General features: G+C 32.3%; 1 protein-coding gene across 5 annotated transcripts in view; it reads right to left on the bottom strand.

The window, feature by feature from the left end:
• Positions 1-15,085, bottom strand: part of LOC116768381 (dachshund homolog 1) — a 101,277-nt gene that overhangs the window by 17,430 nt on the left and 68,762 nt on the right. For all 5 annotated transcript variants that reach the window (XM_032659088.2, XM_061526257.1, XM_061526251.1 and 2 more), the window contains one exon: positions 5,794-5,877. In XM_032659088.2, coding sequence (XP_032514979.1) covers positions 5,794-5,877 — 84 coding nt within the window. The remainder of the gene's footprint in view (positions 1-5,793; positions 5,878-15,085) is intronic.

Genomic DNA, 15,085 nt, shown 5'->3' with positions numbered 1-15,085 from the left:
AAGCAACCCCGTAACGTATACAAAATTAATTAGACAAAATCTTGTGCTCTTGTAATATTTTATTATTATTTCCGCTACTGAGATTTTATTAGCGTTTTATATTTATTGCTCTTCTCGTACGTTGGATCTGAATAGGGTCTTGATTAGCATCGTTGTTGTATGTGTTCTCTTTAGCTACAAGTTCGTAATTACAGAAGTTGTAATTACAAGGCTTATATTGAGAAACCTTCGCAGGCTTACGTATAGTTATCGCACTGCGAATGTTGAAGGTTTGTTAAATTAAACGTCTTATATTCTGTTACTTTTGCTCTCTCAAACGCCTATCTAAATCATCTTATAAATTCCAGTTTATATTGGTTTCACATTAAATTCTCGGATCTTAGTTATTTCAAGTTATTCAGTGGATCTACAAGACTTTAGTAATAAAATAAAATTTATAATAAATTGTATTCATTTGGTCAAAGAATTCTATTTATCTAATAACGATATAAATAGCTTAGAACAATTAGCGTTCAAGACGGGTAAAGGTTTAAAGGAATACAGGAATCACTTCTTATAAGGTAGTCCATTTGTGTAAAGCTCGTCCAGGACGTACATCGTCTTCTACTTAGCGGTGAAATGTGTAATGCCTTTCATTTGAATCTTTCTTATGCCGCCTTACTGTTCCTTACACGACTCACGGTTTTCTGAACACTCGATAATATATAAAGAAAGACAGTTAACTTAATGTCACGCGCATAACACAAGAATTCACGCAAGTATGCCATCTAAAATGAGAAATAAAAAACAAAAACAAAATGAGCTTTGAAATAGCTAAACATATGTTTGGATAATAATATTATAATAAGCTCTTGTAAAATACGAGTTGAACCATACTATTCCAACCTTACATGGTTACATCTACGTTGTACATTAGGGAGAGACGAGTTGACCAGTCAGCTAAATCTAATCATCTGCATTAGTCATGCGCGGCCGAAGCCCATACTGCGCTTCATTTCACCAGAACATCCACCCTTGATCCGATTTGTACGTTTGTAGCCTCTCAAATTGAAATTTTCCTCAAAATAAAAAAAGCAAGGAACCTATTAGCAGCGGTTAAAAAGACTGCGGAATGAGGAATTATCTCCGACGTCTAAATTAAGAAAAGGAAGAATCAACGGTTTTGCTAATGAACTTAGTGTATAAACCTGTTTGTTTTGTACTTATTGTGGTATTGGATCTATAAAATTTTGTTTCAAAATACGTGTAGCAATTACTAAGTATTAAGCAAACGTGTACTGTAAAGATAACCTTAAAGTTAAAGTTGTAAGGCAGCGACAATATTACATCTTCGTGTATCCCCCGGCGACGTGTCTGGCATTATTGGCATTAGCAAGACGGTCACGTAGTGAGTACTCCGATCAAAAGCGCTATCAATATCATAATCGATTTTTTTAATTATCTTTATTACATTTAAAATATATTTTCACCGACCATGAGAACATTTCAGAAGAGTGTTTTTAAAGCCGCAGCGTGTGTAAAAAATATAAAAAATATTGTGAATTGTTTTGTTGCAAATATTTACTCCACGTTGATTCAAATTTCGTAGCGTTGGTAACTCCGCGGTATCATGCCGCGATTGTTAAAAATTATAAACGAAGTGGCTCGATAGAAACTACGCCTAAACGTTTATGGTTCCGTAATTACAGCTGATATCCATATCAGGATGTTTCAGGTAACGTGTCTCTCTTAGTATAGGATTACAATTGGTATTTGGTATAGGCCATTGCGATTGTAACACAACCTTTCTTTGTTATTATATCTGATGAATTGGTAAAACGTAGATCCTTCTAACGTATCCGATAATCATTGTTTCAAAATGGAGGGTTATGTATGTTTTTGTTTAACTATATTAATTAATGATTAATTTTATTTATTTATACGGAACCAAAATTTTTCGTTTATTGAATTCTTTACATGACAGGCCTTAGCTGTATTCCGCGCACGGAGTTCTCATCCTGCGGTCTGGATTTACCGAATATCGGAAGAATTTATGTTTTCTTCAACTTCTCTCCGGGATGTTTGTGGTATGTCTGAATGCATTCCAATATCTGACACGAAATCGTTTCACACCTCCTTTGGTCGCTTATGATCCTCTATGATTATTATTGTTAATGTTAATCAAATGTATAATTCTTAATTCTTATTCCAAATATATTATATTTGATATCAAAGGTTTCGCATCAATAATTCATTAAATTAATATCTCATATAATTATAAAGCGTTTGCCAACTTGACATGCTATAAGACAGGACGTAGCGGACACATTATATTAACTTGGAATTTTGAGGTAAAACTACGCTATTCCCTGTTCATTATTGTTGGACTTCTATACACAGTGAACGTGTCCATCACGTGTGTTATTGGTAAGTGTTTGCAGAGGGACGTCGTAATGGGAGGTTTCCGTCTAGTGGCAGCGCACAATGCCACCGGTGATGCTCATTCGAGAGTGCAGATTGCATCCATTACCTTCGGATGACCAGACTACGATGTTTGCAGAAACTGAATCAATTTCGTGCATATGACGTTATATAACATTTGTATTGTTTTTATAATTATATTAGTATACAACACAATTATCAATATATCTTAATGTGTATTTCTTAGTAAAAATGTTAATGGAAATTAATAATATATTAAGATGATATATCTTAATATTAATTAAATATCGTTTTTGCTTGTTAGTAATATATTATTTATTTTAAGTTGTATACAAAAAAAATGTAGGAAGCTTAATTATATAAAATGATATAAACTTTGGCTGACTACAAAATAGCTGCAGTTGCGGAACCCCTCTTGTTTTTTCCAGTGTAAATTCTATATAGCCGTTTTGATGAATGCAATCCAAATGTTAGGGTTGCATTAGGTAGCCTAACAATAGCCTAGTCTGACTACTGATGTACGTTGATACGATTGTTTCAGAAAACAATTCATTTGAATTTAACCACTCGCCTGTCCAATTCCAGATAATGATTTGGATTGGGGGATAATTTAATGCGATACCTTTGATATTTTTAGTTTCCATACCAATTAACAATTATATAAACAGTAATTTTTATCAATTCTTTAATTAATTAAGATACCTTTGAAAGATCAATTAATGAATTTCATTTCAATTAAAGATAAAATTCTAAAGGGGTGTACATTCAACATGAGGTACATCGATATCCCTCCATTCCGAACATAATGTTCACATAATTGGCGAAACATTCCTATTCCAACCCTTTCAAGACGCCATAATGTCTACATGTTATTTAATTATACAATCTCAGGCACAATGTAATTCCGTCTTGTCTTCAACAGAGAATTGAAATACAAGGAGCTTCACTTCACATAATTATAATGTAATATATTAAATATATTTTATTTTGACATTGACATTAACCTGTTGAAATTAATTTGAATTATTAAATTTCTTTAAGTATTTTAAGGACCATTGTTTAAATTTGAATATATTTGTTTATGTTCATGAAGTATAGAAAATGAGAATGTCATCAAATATTACGACTAATGAAACGTAACTTTGATTAAGTATTGTAAATTTCCAAGCAGTATCTAAGGATTCGTGTTCGCAGTCCGACTACTATCTTGCGGTATTTAATGATAACCCTTCTAAGATATCCCTTACGAGACAGTGTCCATGTTAATTATATACGTATAAATCAAAATGATTGAGTAACTTTAAACTAGTTGCTAATTGAAATAGACATATGATTTATTTGTAACGATAATAAGTATTAAGTGCGTGTTATTAAAAGTTGTATACACTTTGTATGTTTCTCAATCGAGTTTGATAAGAGAAGATATGGAAGCAAGTTTTTATTCATCATTTAAGCTCCATAATGCCTATTTAAATGAAACCGCTCAGTACAGTATAGACGTGAATGCGATAGTGGTCTATTCATACAATATCTATTATGAATGCCCGTCGGACGTTGATTAGACTCGGGCTCTATTCCAATTTTCAAGCTGGCCAGAGAACCTCCCTGATTGATTGTTATGGAGTCCGCGGTGTAGCTTAACACAAGTCTATTTAGCGAACTTGAAAGAATTGATACATTTGCTGAAATAATGAAGGCAACTACCTCAAACTTCATTCTTAAAAAGTGTAAGATATTAAATGTACCTTTATTAATTTACGTGATTATAGAATAAGTATATATAATTACTATATTTGAACTTTACCGTGTCTAAAAGTGTCATTTGGTCGAATGAAATTTGTTTTTTGATATCTGTAATGACTGTGATTGGTGTTTTATTTCGTATATTTTCTCCATTGGGTAGCATATTGCATAGCTTTTGTAACCGAAGGCGTATTTCACAGCGTGGACACATGCGCTATCTGATGATTGGTTTTTGGCAATTACCAGTATTGCTCACGTCGGAATCGAGTTCATTCACCATGTGAATTATGTATGGGATGTGCTTTACGTCTCTTTGTTGCAACATACCATTGCTAATAATGGTTTTCTATTCAAATTAGGACATTAATTATATAACATTATTGGCATCTAAGTGTTTGTATTAATATGCAAATTATGACGTGTTCATTTTACGTTAATTATAACGATAATTCGCTATTAACCTCAGTGATTGTTAAAGCTTTATTACCGTTAAATAAAAAATACATAATTCTAGATATACCTAGATTAAAAAAAATTAACACCGTCAATTATGAAACAACTGGGGACGCCAATAATTTTAATTGGGCAGCGAGTCATTGTCAAAAAGCTTTTAGTGCATCGGACACAAGATTGTCAAATATCGGGCGAAAATCCATTAACTGTCCACGATACTGACCAAAAAACTGAATCGATCGTTTAGTTGAAATCTAATATTTATTTTAAATAGACTGTAAGATCCCCGTCAGTGTGTATGCTTGAAAAGTCAATATTTCCACTATTTACAAAAATTATATGAACAAATTATACTCTTCGCGTTATTATCGATGTAAAAGCTGACACAAACTATATTTTAATTTCATTGTATATAAATTTGAAGACAACAATTGGATTTGAACTTTACCAGTTGATGATAAAATCGATATTAGTTTACAGTCAGCGTAAATAAAAGACATAACCCTTTGTCTTAAGGCTACAGGTTCATCGCTACCGTGTCGCTTGACATTTTCGCAAAGGTTACCTTCATTCAGTACGTTTCCTTTGCTGACACACTACTTTATTAGCGAAGAAAGGGTGTTATTGTGTTGCCAGCAATTTAACCTTTCAAGTTCTCGAAAAGGAGTTATTAAATTTAATGTTACAACGCTGTTTATCATATGAAATTACTGAGTTATCATTCGTACTATCGATGAACCTATAAATATCTAATATCGAAACATACAATCAGGTGGGAAAGTAAGAAACTTATATTATAACAGTAGGATCGGAATAATAACGTGTGAATGTTAGAATAAAAATGCATTTTAATTGTACATCCGTAACCTATTGTGGTGCACAATTATAGTGGAAAGACCAATGATTTGATGGCACGGAAAGAAAATTAGCTACGGTCGTTTTATAAAAGATAATAGTTAATGTAGGAAATAAATAACGTGTCTTGTAAGAAGACAATGGTACCGTAATAAGATATGCTGTTAATTTTGGCCAATACGGAGCGCGCTCGTGATCGACGATTTATGAAGGCATTGAAATTGGCGGGATCTTTGCCCTTGTCTATACAAATACTTCTAGGGAAGCTTTTAGTTGTTTCATTCATTACATACTATAATATGTGTGTAGCTAATGACTCACCTCTCATCTTCTGTTCATCGAGTAGTTGTCTTTCCAAATTGTCTTTCACTTCTCGTTCTCTTAGGACGTCCATCTTCAGTTCGGCTGTAACCAGAAACAATGAATATTAGAATATTAATGATAATCTTAATAAAAATATTGTTTTGAAATACATTTTCTTAATAATAACTGTTCCTGAATTCCAAGTGTTTGTTGTTAGCTATATTAAATAATTAATCTACAACGGTTCGATATACAATGGAATTGATATCCAACAGTGATTGAAACCCGTAACAAGGCCGAAACAAGGGGCCGATTAGAACATAAACACGGATTAAGTCATTCGGAATCCAACCATTGTGAAGGAGTTGATTTGAGAGATTTGCATAACTTTCAATTAAATCTAATCTGACTGATATTATTAGGGGGTAAGTTAGATTTGAATACGATTAGCAATGGTAGTTCACCTTGAATGTGTTTACAAATACAGTTCAATTTATATGATATAAGACTATTGAATAACGTACGTGTACAATAATAAGATACGTAGGTACACATTTATATGATGTTTAATCGTATAACTAATATATTAAAGTCTTGTAGAAAAAAAAGTCATGTTTTACTGCTACATTCGTAATTTTTTTAGGAATTTTTTCGTAGGTAACATACAAACACACATAATTTTTTAACACTTGTAATATTAGTAGAATTAAATAGTAACATTAAATTATTTATTGTAACAATTACAATAGGTTTTAATACATTGTTTTTAAAAAGTTACTTGCTACCAATTATAGGCCTCACGTATTTCGAATAGATAGTGTCTATTCCTGTAAAATGGATCTGTTTCATGATATAGAAATAAAAATGTTTTTTAAATTTCAATTTTAGTTTAATATATGATAAATAAAATCAACAAACGTCAATCTGTCTTAAAGTAATTATATTAGCGAAATATGTAGTGATGTTTCTAGGTTTGTGTTTTAATATAATCAATGATGATTTGTTTGTAAAAACTACAAAAACTTAATTAAATGGCACTCTGGTCATAACATAATGCATTGGACATTCATTAAATTATTATGTTACCTTTTACTTGTATTATGTTACTATAGTTACTTTCTTGGTTGCAATGATACGAGTATAATCTATGGTCCCTAATTATACTCACCGAGTGTTGTATTTATTTTTCATTTCTCACTTTTACTTATTGTTTTATAATGCTTTATTTCATCCCGTTAATTCATTAAGATATAGTTTACTTCTGGACAGAATGTCTTCGCTAGGAAGGTTTTGAAATTGAGTTCTAGTAGTGCTTTATTTTACCTCATTCAGAATACAATACAAATCATTTTAATACTGTGACTTAAAGTTTTTGTGCTTTAGTAGCGCCAATAGCGGCTTTTTATTTAAAGAAAGTTCTTGTATGGATATATGATCATAAAATTTAATGGGATTTTCTTAGATTGAGAAAATTTAGTGTAAAATACACCGGACAAAATGTAACAAACCGTGATATTTGCTGGAAGGCTCTGGTCGCTTCCATATCGACAAACAATAATCTTTAAGATAACGCAGAGACAAGTTAACTTGCTCTCGTATGGCGTGTAATAAGGAGCAGGAATAAAGCGGGTCGGACGATATCTCCACGATCTTATAAAGTGAAACATTGTCTTGTTCATTGTTTGTTCAATTTAACTGCTAATGTATGGCGTAGAGTAAAATATTTATATTTTATCCCATTATATGTTACCCTTCAATTATATAAGCAACCTGTTCACACACCTCCTTTTACGAGATTACAAATAAAACTTTTTTAAAACCACTAAAATTTATTAAAATTAATTCATAATTTGAAAATAATAAAATAATATCACATTTATTTCAAACCAATTCAGTTGCATGGTATAATTTAGTGGGCTTTTAGTTAAAAGTGGTTTCGCACATGAGACGTAATTTAGCTTCAGCGAGGCGGCCATTAAGGTCCGCGTCGGTATGCCTCCTATCAGCAAATCTCGCGATTTGTGAACTAAGGCGTCTTAACAAAAGATGCACCCGGTGGTCTTTGAGCCAGCGAGATCTATCTCTGTATTGTTTGATGGTCGTGTTATAGATACGAGTAATGAGTGCTATTATTACTTACTCGCAACAACATGTATAATTAAATTAAAACCACGACCGAATCCATTCAATTCGTTGTGTATGTTTAATGTTAATTTCTTTTTTAACTTTGTAACAACTGAGACAAAAACATGAGGGTCCAGCCAGCGGAACACGATTATAACTAAATCGATCTTTATATCGAATCAATCAAATTTAAAAACATGATAGAGTGGAGTCGAGTAAAAAATTACCACTTTATAAATAAAATAACAATAAAGTGATGCGCCGTTCAAGGGAATATATAATTATGGACAATTATTATTATACCGAAGCTCAATGGTTGATAGATGATTGAAAGGATCGAAACCCATAAACAAAAGGATCGATTTCGGTTACGCAATTTAATAATGGCCTAAAGTAATTAACTGATATCGTAATCGATTTTCGAAATATTTTGTTCCAAGCATAAGTGGGCCTCGTGGATTGAAAATTTGTTTGAGTGTATTTTTATAGAATATAGTCGAAGCAATTCAACTCCCAGAGGGTCGCAGCGGGCAAATTTTATTTCTCTTCAATTTCGTGCACTCAGCAAAAGCAACAACAATATTTAAATTACGAATATCATAGCCAAAGAAAATTCTCAATGAAATTTTTATATTTTAAATTAACATTTACATTTGTTTGAAAAACGAAATATATTTTTATATCTGTTGAATTATAAACAAATATTACACAATATTTTAATTAAATATAAGACATTTGGAGCAATTCAATGAGCCTTAGCACATAAGTCATAGGGCGAGCGAATTAAGACATATTTTCACCGCCCCTATTGCAAGACTAAGTTGTTCTTGCAGTTAAAATAACAATTAAAGTCCGCTTTAAATTTACGACACAAAACTGGCAAAATAATTTAAACGAGCGTTAAGGTGAATGCGAGTAAAACGAGGCTTTGAAAAGGGAAACAAAAGAACGCATTCACTTCTCCCTCTGGTGAGTCTTTGGTCCTTTTAAAGGCGGATGAATGGAAGTCTTCAGCGGTTGAAGGTAAAATTTTAACAGTAATAGCATAAGGAAATATTACTCTGGAATATCGCTGATTAAAATGCTTAAGAAAGCGGAGAAGTGCGAACAAAGCTGGATTAGGGAAGCAATGTTAAATCATAACACATCTTTATTTATGTAAAAATATTTCAGTTAGCTTCAATAAAATAATTGATTTAACATTTTATAAATCAATTATAATATTGACGATATATTTATTTCGTGTAAACTCAGAGTAATGGTAATGGTTGTCACGGCGCTCGAAACGAATTTTCTTCCCTATGCTTTTTAAATTTACAAACCGTCGGCAATTTTATTTTATTGTTATTAGATTTTTCCGGCTTATGTCACAGTGATGTTACTGCGAAGGATTATTCCCGCAGTCTCTACGATAATAATCATAGGAATTGCCTTCGTTTATTACGTGTGAAATTTAGATCGTAAAACCTTTGCATCCATTACTTCGGTGGTTTTTCATTTATTTTTCCACTTGAAAAATGTGCTGCGAAATATTCGTTTTAACGAAGAAAAAGTAAATATACTTAAAATAAAAATGTATGTAGTATTAAGTATATAGTAGGGATATTCAACCGAATGTTTTAATTAGTTGTGATATATCACGTTTATTATTTTTGTCGTTATTTATAATGTAAGCAATAACGAAGATGTTCACGAAAAAGATATAAAAATAGCAAAAAAACAGTAGCGGCGAAATATCTGGTGGTGTTATCAGCGCACGCGCACCCAATCTGCGATCGAAACACACCGGATAAGATTATCCAGTAGCCCTGTATTATTTTAATGAGACTACACGACTCCACGAGATTCAATGCGATACAACAAAAGCTTAGGTAATGAAGCAAAAAAATCTATACGGGTCAAAAGAGATATCACACGGCCACTGGGAGATGACGACGTTTACAATGCGAACGATCCACGCTGTGGGGATTTTTAAATTAGCCACCGAACACGATAAACTCAGGTACATCTACATACCAGCTGACGGCAGATCGGCTGATACCATTATGTCCCCGGTATGGTACCGATTAAAAAATATCTACATTTATAAGTGGACAACATCTGGTATTTAAATAAGATATAAATACGCGTCTTCGCGGCGTTTTGTTCTTCAGTGCAATTTTTTCATCTCCCCGTGGATGTTCCCCTCCGCGGATATATTGGTATTAAAAATGTAAGGGAGATTTATGCGAATGGCTCTAAGCTTTCATTAGTTCTTCCTTATGAGATGTTTTTGCGGTCTCTCCCTGACCGGTAATATTTCATTTTTAGCAAACTTTGTGATGTAATGGGAGCGTTGTTAAAAATTTAACTGCATATAAAGAATATTTATTCAGCAAGAGAGTTCCAGCTGCAGGCTACGACTCATAATGTTACGATTCCCTGTTCCTATTTAATAATTGAAATTATGATAAGTCTTAATGAAAACAGATGTCTTTATATTATTGCCTTAAAGAACTAAATAGGCCCAGTGAGATATTTATCTACATAAATAATATAGCAGATATAAAAAAAAAAACATTCTTTAATGAATCAATTAGAGATACCTGTTTTGAGAAATGTATTCCAATTTATAAGATTAACCCTGACATCTGTTAACATATTTGATGACATTTAAAAAAAAAACTTGTTTATACCATAAAATAAATAAAAACAGAGCAAAATTGTATCACGATTATCTTACTTCATAATAATATACTGAGTCATAAACATATGCAACAACGTTATTCCGGCATGTAATTCTGTATGTAAATTACAACTAGAACAAGGGTTCTGTTTCACCCCATAGAGACAACCAACTACCAGTGATACGTGACCTTATACCAGTTGTGATCATTTTAAATGTAGGGCTCGTGGTAAGCTGGATGGTGTATAACTGCTCTTAAACCTCATTTTATGTCAGTTTTAAATATTAAGATCAGTGGGATTCACCTAGATCTGTGATGATATGTTTACGTGCAGAGGATATAGTACAACCATATATAATCATATCAGGAATATATTTAAAACTGACTCTAGTTGTAGTAATAATTTAAATATTCAAATGAAATTTATGAACATAAAAGAAAGAAAAAAAGGTTAACATGAAATATATTATTAAAACAGATTATATGGCATTTCGAGTTCACTTCTCAATAGACATCTTGCACATCATGAATAATTGGGCGTACGTCACATTAAATTATTTCGGCTAAGTAATTCCGAGCGGTTAATTATTGCGCACAAGCCGGGAGGAGAGTTGAGAATGTAATTATTATTAAACTTTACGATTGTCTCACTTTACCCCTTTATACCAGGTGAAGTATTTATAATGTCGAAGGACGAGTGCTTATTACAGTGGATTTTAAATACTATTGACGTAATGGAAAGACTAAAATCGCTTGTTATATTTATGAATTTGTGACGTTTGAATTTGGTGTTTTGTATTTAAGATCCTAAGGGAGTATCTTAGCTTGTTGCGGTACAGGATTCATATTTGAGCTACCGTTTCACTATTTATAGCTGTATGATGTATGAATCAAGGAAATTTGATACTTATATGATGCTTATATGTATATAATCAAAATACATTTAATTTAATTTAGATTTTATATTATTTAAATATGATCACTTTGTTTTGTTTTAGTAAATACTTGATATTTGTGTATCTAACAAATTTTATAAGTAAGAATGCTACGTATCTGTAATGAGGTTTATGAAAATTAATATCATTTAAATAACTAGGACCTTCGAATTAAATTTAATAATTCCGATGTTAATATTTGCCTAAAGCGCCTTGGGGAAACACGCTCCAAATTCACCCTAAGAAAATTTTGATAATCATTTATTCTTACACAATCATATTAACGTAAATATTTAATTGAATTTTAAAATATTATTTTTATTTATTATTATAAAGACACAAACGGGAGTGATCTTCTTTCTCGTAATTGATCAGTATTAAATCCATTTCAGCATATTACGAATATGGAGCCTTTTGAAAACCTGAGAATTACATATTTTATTAAATTCGAATTCTATTTAAGTTATACAGTTACATTAAATATGTATTATGTGTTCGATTTGATGTGTACCAATATTGAAGCCATTGATACACACGTCGCCGCCGCTAGATGGCTTGCGTGTGGTCAAGTCGCGTGCGCACTGTAACCAGAGCGACACGCGCAAGTAATCCAATATGGCCGATGTCTCTCACATATCGGTAGATTGCAGGAATGGCATTTTAATACCCACTTTAGTGTCACTTATTGTTTACTTGCACCCATGGCCGATTGGCAAAGAAACCACATATCAGTTTATATTATAAAACGACAAATAACTGTTATATAAGAATAGTTTTGATACAAAAAAAATCCCTTGGTTTATCAACTAAAAAAAAAAATTTAAACGAGAATACGACATATGATTTAAAAAACTTTAACTATAAACAACCATTAAAATTTTGTGTGTTAGATTAACATATAATAAGTAATGTTAGAATCTCCCCATAAGCTAATACGTAAAAACCAAGTAAAACGACTACAATATTCCATAACAGCACGTCGAAGTAAACAAACAAAGATTGACTTCAAAGATTTGGCACTCCGGCACAATGGTGCGAAAGCTGGCGCGGTCAAAAACAATGCATCGTTGGTGTATCTGCGCCCGCGCATCGCGCAGTGGCTTGTTACCTGAGGGCGGTTTGCAACTTGCAAGGTATGTGCATGATATCAAGTTAAAAAAATGATTTCACTGAGTTTAGATATTTTACATCGTCAAAGTTAGTTAACTTGATAAAGTAACATATGTTTAAATTTTTTTAATTATTGAAATAAGAGCGCACTGCTTTATCACTATACTAAAAGTCAAGTATTAAAAGCAATTCTGTTAATTTGGTTACGTCGCAGTACAATAGCAATGTCCATGAAAGTATTGTAAAAGCTTTCATATCAATTGAATCCATTAGCTGAGTACACAAGTCCTGTGTGTCTATTTGCTCATCAGTTTTTATCATTGGCCAGTTCTTGTTTGTTAGATCGGTCACTTCCACGTTATTGATGGGCTGTTTCCCTTCAACGCAACGCGATATCGAAGTAAATTATATCATAAACACATCGCAATAAGAAACTTTTCATTTTATTTGCAACGTCGCATTTGTGTATTGACTTTGTTAGACATTTCAACTGTAAAAGCTTGTTTATACAATTTCGTATATAGTTGTCCATTTCATAGTTCAATCAGCGAACAGCTGTCATAAAGATAAAGTTATTGAAAACTGAAGTAGCACTTTACGTGTTTTAAATATTAGCTTACTTTAAATTGGCTACTGACGCTAAAATCTTAGGTACCGTATCTAAAGTATTGTTTAATTTTCATGAATTACTTTTTAATGTCATTCCTTTTTACTTTTGAATTTAAACTTAATAAGATTGGTTGTTTGAGATGTATGTAACAATAATAAATCAAAGCTATTGTCAATATGAGCATGGTCTTCGACATAGACTATCTCTAGATATGGAAGTGGAATTCCCTTTCTAACAGAACCCCATAAAATACGCTTGTCCTATCTACTTGCGCATGTGCCATTTGTCCGTAGAACAGCACTTAGCTTAACAAAAACTGATAGTTGTAAAACAAAAGAGGTGAACAAAACCGGGTACAAGACCGGACCATTTTGCTTCAGAAATAAACTAAGCGGACGAATTAACAGGGATAAAGGATTAAAGAGTAGCCGATGCAGATTTATGTCGCGATGATTGCGATCGGAAAGATTCTGCGTGTTACGAATGTTTTTTAAAGAGAGAACTTTAGATGTGAACAATTAAAAACACTTTGGAATCGGAGATATTCACATACTTTATATTCTTCAACTATTTTCTTTATTCGTTTATTTTATTACTGCAGTTTTTTTTCCTCTGAATACGTGCCATCATGTAACTTTGTTTTTCAAACTAAAAACACATACGACGAGACGGTATCAGATTACAAACATTTGAAATGTTTCACTCGAAACTGTTAGCTTTGCCGCGCGAAAATCATAACTTCTATTTTTCATTCAATGCCAAAATAGACAGAAATGGAAGGAGGTACGTCATGGTCCTTTCAATGAACCCTCTAGTCTTATCTGATGATGCAGTACATTTGTCTGCGACACCACTACGCACGTCTAGTGTAAAAATTGTTAGCGAATGCATCTGATAGCGATCTGCCATTTGAGAGCAACGGAGGGGCGAATCAGTTATGAGTTATGTTTAGCTCAAAGCAATATACACCTGTTTAAACAGCTGATGTTGTATTTCAAGGTGCTTTCATAAACTACATAACACATAAAGTAAAACAACTATTTAACGTTATATACGATTTAAGCCTTACACCTATCAATTCAGCCGATAATCGAGCGAGTGATTGCTGTAATTTCATTAAAAAAAAATTAACGGTAAGGTTCGCCAGACACATCGATTCGAAAAAATGTTTCATCAATAATAATTTTATTATCTTAATAACAAAATTACCGGTTCAGCAAATAGATAGACGATTTTAAATCTTAATAGTGTTCTGTTAGGAGGGTATTCCTTTAGCTCAGTTACATGTCAAGGGGAGAAATGGAACCTTTTGTTAGCCTATAGCATTATTATTTCTCATTTTATTTTGTTTATTAAAACAATTGGCTGGAGGCGCAATATTGATATTCAAGTTTGATGATGACTCGCGCTACGAAACATCTCATCCTCTGTATTTTTATGGCTCTTATAACAATTGCGTTTTACTTCTATTTTGTTTAGACAGTGGTGAACTTGTGAATACATTTTAATATATTATTTTGAATATGATTAAATATGAATTCTAAGTTCAATGAGAAATAATATGTAGCTATAAAGAGGCGTCTGTAATAACATAAAATACCGTCGGTTATAGTATTTATTAAAGCAATCGATTTCGTTTGAATTCTTATAATTCTTTTACTATACACAGCCATAACGCACGACTACATTCTCATGGTGAAAACGAAATGACGAGAATAAATAACATGCAGAAATATCAATTAAACAATTATGCTGTCTGAATGAAATCGTGGGTAATAATAGTGAATTGTGCTATAACTCAGATGCATCTGTTCTACGATTATTCGCGAAGGCACGACATGAGCCGGCTTACTACACTATGAAAT

This window comes from Danaus plexippus, chromosome 4, assembly GCF_018135715.1.
Source record: "Danaus plexippus chromosome 4, MEX_DaPlex, whole genome shotgun sequence".
In the NCBI taxonomy this organism is placed as follows: Eukaryota; Metazoa; Arthropoda; class Insecta; order Lepidoptera; family Nymphalidae; genus Danaus; species Danaus plexippus.
The sequence above is the reverse complement of the archived record's forward strand: the minus strand, read 5'-3'. Positions and strand labels throughout refer to the sequence as shown.